At 23.1% G+C, this 11,051-nt stretch overlaps 1 protein-coding gene across 8 annotated transcripts in view; it reads left to right on the plus strand.

The window, feature by feature from the left end:
* Positions 1–6,542, plus strand: part of LOC119675458 (fasciclin-1) — a 42,891-nt gene extending 36,349 nt beyond the window's left edge. For 2 of the 8 annotated variants that reach the window (XM_038086659.1, XM_038086660.1), the window contains exons 10-17: positions 689–697; positions 1,300–1,451; positions 2,093–2,183; positions 2,250–2,470; positions 2,767–2,929; positions 3,001–3,148; positions 4,283–4,318; positions 4,548–5,718. In XM_038086659.1, the coding sequence (XP_037942587.1) occupies positions 689–697; positions 1,300–1,451; positions 2,093–2,183; positions 2,250–2,470; positions 2,767–2,929; positions 3,001–3,148; positions 4,283–4,318; positions 4,548–4,759 (1,032 nt within the window). In that variant the 3' untranslated portion in view covers positions 4,760–5,718. Of the gene's footprint in view, positions 1–688; positions 698–1,299; positions 1,452–2,092; positions 2,184–2,249; positions 2,471–2,766; positions 2,930–3,000; positions 3,149–4,282; positions 4,319–4,547; positions 5,719–6,289 lie in introns of those variants that run through there. The other 6 variants (XM_038086661.1, XM_038086662.1, XM_038086664.1 and 3 more) reach the window with 4 other exon arrangements.
* The last annotated feature ends 4,509 nt before the right edge of the window (positions 6,543–11,051 follow it).

The following is an 11,051-nucleotide window of genomic DNA, read 5'->3' on the forward strand; positions in this document are numbered from 1 at the left end:
TTACAAAAGAACCGCTTCAACTACTTTATTATAAAACTGATCTATCCTTTACTTAAGAATGACTCTATGCTTTAACTTAAAACCTAGATAGGTTTTAGACCTAGAAAGGTCATAGACCAAGTTAAATAAAGTTTAATGTAGATCGGTTTTAGACCTCGAGAGGTTATAGACCCTATGAATCAAACTAATTTAATTTATTTTTTATTAACTATTTTCATATCGTAACTTTTGAGACCATTATTGCCGTTTAAATAATAAGAAAATGGTTAGGTTTTGCACCCTTTCTGCAGTAGTGATTAGTTTTCTCATAGATACTAACATTAATCCATTTCCTCATTAAATAGTTTCTTTTCACATTCCTCGCTTTTGTTGAAGGCATAAAGTTAACTTTGAGAAGAGCTTGTACCTTAAAAGAATAAATAAACTAAAATTCTGCATTCATTACTCTTTGTATAAAATGAAAGTACAAATAGATTTGAACCATATTGGCTATCATTCACATAAATTTTAATCCAAATACAATATAACGATATCTTAACCTAAAATAGAAAATGTTCGACACTAAAACATTTTCCATTGATTATTTTTAACATGGCAACAAAAACTCTTCTCGATGGAATTTAACGACTTTGCTGTTTCTAACATTTGAAATTCGCATTTGTTAAACACTCGACAACAAAAATTTTAGTTAATGGACGTAAGTATCTTTCACGACATACCTATAATGTTACTTCTTGCTTGATTGATAATTGATTAATAATCACAAATTACTATATTTTATATAAGTATATACGTACATACTATTGCATCAAATTAGAAATATTATTTTTTGGGATACATATATATTTACCGATTATTATAATTAACCGAACTTAAACCGGGCTTAAATGCGGCTTTTTAAAATAATTGGACTCACTAGATAGCAAAATTATGAACTTATATTTTATTAAGGGCAGCCTATGAAACAGCAACAAACAAACATAATCACGCAAAACATTTGATCATAGACGCGTCCACCACTTCTAGAACAAACATCACCTCACCAAAAAAAACAAAAACTAACTTAACATTTTTTATTTGGCAATAATTCGGAAAGTACATTTCGTCCTCATTTCGCCACACTTTTATGTTTCGCTGTGTATGCACAAATGTAAAAAATTTGCATAAAAATATTTTATTATTAAAATTATTATAATTATTTTATGCTCGTTTTGAGGTTTTGTTCTTATGCTTATAAGCTTTTTGATTGTTTTTTATAATTATCATTTTTTTGATGAAATATTCTCGATTTTCGATTAGGACAACGAAAATGGTGCTTTACGCAAATTCTATGAGGTCATCATGGACATCGGCGGTGAGGTTTTGGATGATATTAATAATATGGGAGAAGTTACAATACTAGCACCTAGCAATGATGCCTGGAACGCATCCTCTCTTAACAATATTATAAGGTAATTAAATATTTTTTTTAATATTGTTTTTTTAAAGAGTTTTTTTCGAACAGTGGTGAAATACAACAACAAAAATTTATTTTTATATTATTTTAATTAATTGAATTTTTGGCTGATCATAAATACCCATCATGATCTTGTATTTAATTATTCGTAAATAATTTTTTGAGACCGCAAGTAACAGGAATCGAACTCGGGTGCTGTCAAATTTGAAGCTCAGAGTCAGCGCACTTTAATCAACTGACCCAAAGCCGTACTTGACTTTTATGTTCGCACATTTTTCTGGAGTTTTGTTACTTTGCTGCGAAAGTTTTATTAACAAATTTTCTTGCTGTATTTATATTAGAACGAAATCATAAACCAGCTGTAGAATAATTGAATTAATTAATTATATTTTTATTTTTTAGTTGTTAAATTTCAATACTATTCCGTTTGTAGAGGCATTATTTGTTGCATGATTTATATATTCTTTCTTATGTGTAGAACCTAATCTAGGAACGTAATACTGAGAAAATCATGCTAACGTTACTCCACAAGAATACAAGTTTTTTTTTTGATATCAGTAAATTAAATTATTAATTAAATACTTTTAAAATTAAATATATTATATTTTAAAAAAGTATTTTTTATTTTTTTCTCAGGAATCGTGAGAAAATGCGACAAATTATAAATATGCACATCATTAAAGAACGTTTGAATGTGGAGAAGATACGCCAAAAGAATCAAAATATGGTTTGTACTCATACTACCATGAACCATAATTATATACAATATTTATTATTAATTATTTATGTTTAGATTGCACAAGTACCTACTGTAGACAACAAAACATTTTTGTATTTCAACATAAACGGTGAGGGCTCAAATCAAACGATAACTGTTGAAGGCGGTGGAGTTAATGCTACTTTAGTGCAAGCCGATGTAACACAAACCAATGGCTATGTTCATATCATAGACAAAGTGCTGGGAGTACCCTATACCACTGTGTTTGGTAAAATCGAAAGTGATCCAATGTTGAGGTAGGCACTTACAGTCATTCGTTTTATGTATATTAATCAAAGCTACCAATGATTTTCAAACTGTTTGAAGTTACGATCATTTAATTGTTCGAATATGCTGGAGCACATAACTTTAACAGAGCGAGTCATTCGAAAATGTTCGAACAATGTTCGAACAATGTTCGAAAAAAATATGTTTAATTCCTAACGCATTCGAAAAATTCGAATTCGAAAAACACCAATAAATTTTAAATTGAATTATTTTTTTTCTTTATATTTAAAATAAATGATTTTCTATATCCCTTCTAATTTTGTAGTGATACCTTTAAGCTCGGCCAGTTTTCAAACTTTAACGAACAGTTGAACAATACTCAGCGCAGATTTACTTACTTCGTGCCACGTGATAAGGGCTGGCAGAAGACTGAAATCGATTTACCATCTGCACATAAGAAACTATTTATGAAAGATTTTGCTTATCATGTAAGACTTTATATATACAGTTATTTATTTTTATTTTTTTAATTATGGTAAAAAAATATTTCTTTTTACAGTCCAAGTCCATATTGGAACGTCACCTTGTAATTGCGGATCGGGCATTTACTATGAAAGACTTAGTTGCAATGACCGCTGAGAGTGATTCTATTGTGCTGCCAACATTTAGAGATTCTCTTAAAGTTAAAGTTGAAGAGGAAGCGGGTCGTAAGTGTTAAATACAATATTTGAGTTTAAGTATATAGTCAGATATTTAATAGCAGTTTGCCGATTGCATGAGAATGACTAGCTCAATATTAAATAGGAAATTGTAGTAAAAATTGATTTTGTTATAAAAAATCACAGCATGTACAGTAATTAAGTGACTGATATTAATATTAGGTATAAATTTAAATTTTTATTATAGATAGGTAGATAATATGAAAAGAAGTTTTTTCAGTTAGCGATTATGCTTTTTTGAGTCAATATTTTTTATAATTTTAAAAATAAAAAAAATAGTGGAGAAAGTCGTTACAACCAACCGAGCACAAGTATTTAATTGTGTACTATGTTGATATTATAGAGCGTGTTAAAGAATAGATCAACCATATGCTTAGCCCTTAACAGTAACACAACAGATGTTTAGGTGTGTCTGCTTTTACTGCAGAAGAATATCATTTTATCCTTCTATAATCTATAACCCCATGTTAATCGATGTTATTCTAAATACTTTATTGAAAACTCTTACATTTATGAAAATTTAAAACTTTTTAATATAATTTTATTATTATTTATTATTTTTATTTTATTTTTATTTATCTTTTATATTATTTTATTATATAATATTATTTTATTATTATTTTATTTTTTTATTATTATGTTACCAACAGACGGATGTACTACTGAGCACAGTCCCTTCAAGCTCACAAAAATTTTAAGTATTTAGTCACTTTAAATATTGTTTATTGTCTATTCCGAATTGACAGATCGCAATATAAGAAAATAAATTTAAAAAAACAAAAAAAAAAAATTATTATTTCATTATTTATTATTATTTTATTATTTATTTATTACTATTTTATTATTATAATGTACATAATCAATATTCAGTTCTTTAAAGTTGACTGTAAGTAAAAACTTCTTGTGTTTCAAAAACAAAGTTATAATGACATATGGGGTTTTGAAACGAGTTCTTCAAAATATATGTCTTCATCCGAATTGTGTCATTCTTTAATATTGTTTTAAAGGAAAAATATTAATATTAATAATTATTATCAGTCACTTATAGTGCAAACTGTTAAACGTTTTATGTAAATTACTGACAAATTATATTATTTTTGCTTTAATTTTCATTATGCTAAGATCTTCATGATGAATATGCTTCACATGAATGGACCGGTGAGTGATTCGTTCGTTTGAAATTCGAATTCATCACAAATCACACTTATATACCTACATATATCATAAGCATTAAAACCTATCATTTAAGTTATTTAAGAACAGCAATTCAAAATTTTGTGTTCACAAATCTTTTAATTTCACAATAGTTTTAGTAGAGAAATTTTAGACCTGATAGAATATTTTTCTTAATAAGAATTTTACTATAAATATATTTAAATTTTTACAGGCTATGTGATCATTTGGAACTATAAAAAGATAAACGTTTACCGACCAGATGTGGAATGCACAAATGGAATTATACATGTTATAGATTATCCATTACTTGAGGAAAAGGATGTTGTTGTTGGAGGTATCGGAGGTAGCTATCAGATACAAGAAAACATCTACATACTGTTAGCAAACATATTTATGTTAGCAATAGCAAAGTTTCTATACTAAAGTACCAAATTATGTAAAAATTGAACGAAATTTTAAGACCACTACAATTTCATAAAACAAAATCCACAGCCACCACATCGCAATTGCTATCGCCAAAACCATCGCCACAGCCACAATCACAACGTTTATTGAATATATAAATATATACATACTATCTTTGTATGTTCAACTATTTATAAAATAATCACTTACTACTCTCTCTTCTTATATACAAAATATGAATTTAATTAGTAATTGCCTTGCCTTAATACTTTTAACTTAATTTATGTTTGTTTGTAATTACGTTAAATTTTTTATCATAATTGTATTATTTTAACTTTTATATATTCATGTGTAAATTAATTTGCAAACTACAGGGTGTGTTAAACTAGTTAAATATACATAAACATATATATATTATTTATATATTTAAGATTTGTAACTTTGTGTGATGGTGCAAGTTCTTTAGCAAAAAAGTGTCTTTTAAATTTTAAATGACACACCCTGTTTAGTAGCAATTTGTATTTTACGAATTTGTTTACATTCCAATTAGTTTTAATTGTACAAAAATTTTTTTTATATAAAATTTATTTAATTATTTTCAATTTAATTTTACGTAAACTCTTTTATATACGATTAAATCTCTTTTTGTATTATTTTTTATTATTTAATCGATATATCAAAATTTTAAAACATCACATTGACACAACCTAAGATAAAAAGTAACTCTCTCTTAATTAAATACGCCCGAATAAATTAAGTTTAAATATTAATTTTAAATATAAAGACAAAAAACAAAAAAAAAATAAATTAATTAAAACAAATCATTTAAAAATGTATTAAATGCATGAGGATATATACTCAATACTTGTACAGTGATAAACTTCCTTTGCGATTTGTGTTCATTGACCATGTGTGTAAAATTTTCACAAATAAAATGTTATATATACAAAATTTTAAAAATTTATATATATTAAATTAAAAACTGCCGTAAACTACTTAACAAAATTTCTATTCTTTAAATGATATAAAAATGATGAGATCAATCACTACATCATTGTATCATTAATATCATTAATACCAAAAACAATAAAGTCATAGTTTTAAATATAAAACATTAAATGCATCATATATCAATATCACAAGTCATATACATTTACATAAAAGCATACAAAGTGAAACATTTATAGATATATATGGATTTACACTTATGTAGTGAATTTTCCAAACTTTATTAAATAGAAATAATTAGTTAAATTTATACAGTTGAGGCCCAAGTGCACTGGTTCCAATTATTTGTAGTTTCCAATATAGTTGCATAATTTCCCAATTGAATTCATTCTCAAGACATCATATACATAATATATCAGTATATATATATATATATACCCATATATATGTATATATATATAAACATATATATATATATACAAAGAGAATTTGTAAGCAATACATTACAATTATAAAATTAAAAAACACAAAAAAAAATATGAAATCAAAATGCAAGTCTATATATGATAAAATTTATTATATAATATATTGTATTTATAGGTTAGGCATTAACTAGCAACCTACGAACTACACTACTCACTCACTTATGTAACCGAAGATCTATAAGATGTGTGTGTGTAAATTAACTCTCTATGCAAACAATTACATAAATATTATTAGAAAATTATTTATTTTATATATAGCTAAATGCTTGAATATCAAGTAATTCAATATAAGTTGGTGCAAATAGTTCCCTAAGATCAGATAAATAATACAAACATGACAAAATTAATCCAAATAGTACACATTAAAATAAAATCTCAACTTTTTATTTATATTTAATATTTTTATTTATTTAATTAATTTTTATAACTAAAATGAAAATGTTTTATTTTATTTTTTTTTTTTGCACTAATTCCAAGTAAATTGCAAAGTATATTGTTATTATTAAAACATATTATTTTAAATAACTATTTTATTATTTGATCATTTTTATGATAAGATTTTTAAATTAATATTAAAATTAATTTCATATAATAAACAAAAGTGCTGCCTAAAATTATTAGTTAACCTATAATAAATTTTTAATTAATTTTTATGTCATTTTAATTGTGCGATTTTATAAAGAATTTTACTTAGGCAAATATACAAAATTATTTTTACAATATTATGAGCTTTTGGCCTACTTTTAAATTTATTGAAGTTAACATTTAAAAGAAATAAAAATTAATTTAATTACATAATATTAAATATTTTCATATTAAAAGAAAAAAATGCAAAACAAATTAAAATTACGATTATGAAATTCAATTTTAAAAGTCAATGATGACAAAACAAAATTCCTTATATGTGTATTTTTTTTAAATTTCGAACTTTAAAAATACCAGTTCGAAATTTGAAATACTTTAATATAATTAATTATAAGTAATTTTAATTGAAAACTCAAGATACATATATTTAAAAATAATTCACTAACTGGTTTAATATCACATCAATAAATTAATTTAAAAATATGTTATGAAAATGTTAATTATAAAAAATATAAATGTTGATTTTTTAAATTTATTATTATTTCTTAATTTAACCGGATTTAAAGTTATTAAATTTACATAGCCGTATTTAATTCTAAAACATTATTACTTAATTTAACTGGGTTTACAGTAATTCAATTGAAATAGTTGCGTTTTTATTTATTAATTTTTTATTGTTAAATAATGGATTTAAAACTCTATTAAATGAAATAATTAAATTCATTAATTTAATTAAATTTTTTGTGTATTTACAATATTCAATTAACTGATTTCTTATCACACTTTTAGTTTATATGTACTAAAATTTTAACGATTTTAATTGAAGGAATTTTCAATTATTTTATTAATTCTGATCATTTTTAATTATTAAATAACCGCTATCAAACCCTGCTAAGTTAAATAATAAAATTGAATAATTTGATTAAAATTTTTGTATATTAGTATAATCCATTAATTAATTTCTTATTTCACTTTTTGTCATTTTTTTAATTATTACTGGGCTTAGATCGTTAATTTAACACATAAAACTTAAAAATGTTTTTTTTTAAATAAATATTACATTAGATTGGATTGTACAATCTGAAAATCGTCAACGAAGTAGACGATAATATTTGTAATATAAATAATTTTTTATAGAAATAAAAATATAATTAAATATTTAACACAAATTAATGTTATTTTTTAATTAAGAAAACATTTTTAATTTTTTTGTGTAAAATTAACGACCTAAGAAATAATTATTCTTATTAAAGAATTTATTTTATTAATCCTAAACATTTTCCAAACGTTTATTATAAAATAATTGTATTTAATAAATAAATTTTCAGCTATTGAGTTTATTTAAATAAATTATTAAAATAAATTAAAAATAAATCTTCACTTTATTTAAAAATTATTTTAATCCTATGACAACTAATTTAGTTTATTGTCAAATAATCACACTAAATAAATTAGTATTTAGTTATTAAATTAATTTATAGTAAACCAATTTAACATTTTAATATGATTTTAACACTATGATAAGAGTTTTAATTTTTTAATACGATTTAATAATTAATAAACATAAACAGTATATTTAAATTCTGTTTGGTTTAAAATTTTATAATTTATTATTATTTTTAATTATTATATAAATAAATAGCTACAGAATATTTATAATTTTTTTGTTAATTTAATGTAGTTGAAATAATACTATCCTTCGAGATGTTTATTAAAATATATATATGAGTTTTATTTTTTTACATTATAAAATAATAAATTAACAACTGCTTAGTAAAATTATTAAATTTATATAACAATTACTTGGGTTGCTTATTTGATTATCTTCTATTTATATAAATTTTATTTTATTTTGTTAAAAACTAAAATTAATAAAGATAATTGTCTAAGTTCATACATAAAAATATTTATATAAAAAAATTTAATGTTTTATAAACAAAAATATTTGTTATGTCACCGCTTAAATTAAATATTTCTAAATTCGTTAAATTATATTTGAATTAAATTATAAATTATATTCCAATGCACGATTTAACTGCAGAAGCTGATTAAAGTAGCTACAAAAATCATTGACTATAGTAAAAGTTAGCAGATACTGAAGCTAGTGACTATAACTTAGTACCCAACCTACTGTAAAGGTTGTCAGTTACTGTAGCCACTGACTATAACTTAATATCAAACACACTATTAAACCACAATCACTCAATGAAGTGTCTGTTGACTTTTATTGTAGTAAATTTCTATAGAATATAGAAGATACCAACTATTGTCAATAATATGCAGTGGTTCCGGAATTGGACTACTGAAGTAAGTTGGACAAAATCGTGCGTTGGATATTGTCATGCTTTGTGCAAAATAATAAGAAAATATAGTATGTATGACTACTAAAATTTATATTTATAATCAAATAATTTTTTTGGGACATCATGCTGTTTTTTTGGTTAAATGAAACCAAAAAATCATCTATATAGTTGCCCAAAAACTAGTTTTTTTTTTGTGAACATATATCTTTATTATTATTATCTTAATAATTTTTTAAATAAAATTTGTGTTATTATTTTTTTAATTTTATATCCTATTTAAAAAAAAATTTTTTTAAAAATTCTATGCACACACTTCAGTTAACATAAAAACCAATATACACACACAAGTTAAGATGAATCCGGCACCAACAGAGCAGTATTTAATATAATAAAGACCATTCGTAGCTTTAATGAGTACTGTTAACAGAGCCACCGATATCGGAAGTAGACAGTTAGAGAAGAGCTTGAATACAATAGAAAAAAATTATAAACAGAACGAAAGATATAGTCTTTAATTTTAAAAACTTTTTCTAATGTGGAGTTTATATTACTGAACAACTATACTGCCATTAAAATATTAAAATTTTGAAGCGCCATCTATTGTGAAAAATTATGCCACAATTATTACTGCTCTACCAAACAAATTGCAATGAATAATTCTCTAGCAACTATAGTTACTTCTATAACTTAAACCAGCTTTTTAAATTTTATATATAATAATTTCTATATTTTTATAAAGTTCTAAGTTGAAAAATTTATTTCTAAAACAATAATTAAAAATGTAATAGAGCTCCGCCAATATGCTTAGAAAATAGTTGAATAATTTTAAAATAAACTTTTTTTATTATATTATTTATTTTAAAATTTAAATTGGAGCATTTATTGCTTAAAACGCTGGATCATAATTCTAAAATAAAATATATAAATTCATACGTGAGCCAGTAATTAATTGTCTACTTCTAAATTTCTGTGGAATATTAAAAAATATTTAATTAAGCAAATTAAGCAAATATATAAGAAAGTTTATTAGTTTTAAGTTAAAGTAATAATTCATTTAATTTAAGTATGTTTAGTATTGCTAATAATGCTTTACTGTCTTAGTAAATTAACTAATTACCCTTAAGATGTGCAAAAGCTAAAATCCTGATAAATTAACAAAAAAATACGCTAAATTAAGCTTTAAATAATCACACTCACAAACACTCAGTTAAATATATATAGTATAAAAATAAAGTATATAATAAAAATCAAAAAAAGATTTAGATATACATATATATATACATATATTTATATATATGAATATATATTTTTAAAATAACTATTTTTTAAACATATATGTACGCATATAGTCAGTAGTTACACGTTAATGAGGGAAACGAAACTGTCAGACAGTGAGCTATTGATTCCGAACCTAAAACTTTTCATAGGTTAATTCTATATACTATATGTCGCTTCAATATAAAGTCGGAAACATTCCCTAAGTTTACAAATTCAAAATTCAATAGCTAAAAATAACGTGTAACTAGTGCCTTAATAAAGTCTAACTCATTACCTAAACAAATCATGTAACAATGTTACATGCAAATTGTAACACATAACAATAAGTCAGCTTACAAAATATAAATATAAATAAATATATGTAATAAAATAATATTTATGTCTTGCAAGTGCTTCTTTTCAAATATATATGAAAATAAAATATAAAAATCACAAATCCAAATAACAAAAAAAAAAAAAAATTTAAAAAAAACCGTATTTTTTTAAAAAATTTAAACATCTTAAAATTGATTAAATAGTTTTTTTTTCTAAAAAAAAAAATAATATTCAAAAATAAAAAACCATAATAAAAATCAAAACATACACAAAAAAAAATATTGTAAAAAATTTGCCGTCAGAATAATTTCACGCTAATATTTAAATTAAAAATTTATTTCTAAAATTAAAAATTATTTAAATTAAATATAAAATAAATGTGCGTATAATTGTAAT

Source organism: Teleopsis dalmanni, chromosome 2 (genome assembly GCF_002237135.1).
Source record: "Teleopsis dalmanni isolate 2A chromosome 2, ASM223713v2, whole genome shotgun sequence".
NCBI lineage: Eukaryota > Metazoa > Arthropoda > Insecta > Diptera > Diopsidae > Teleopsis > Teleopsis dalmanni.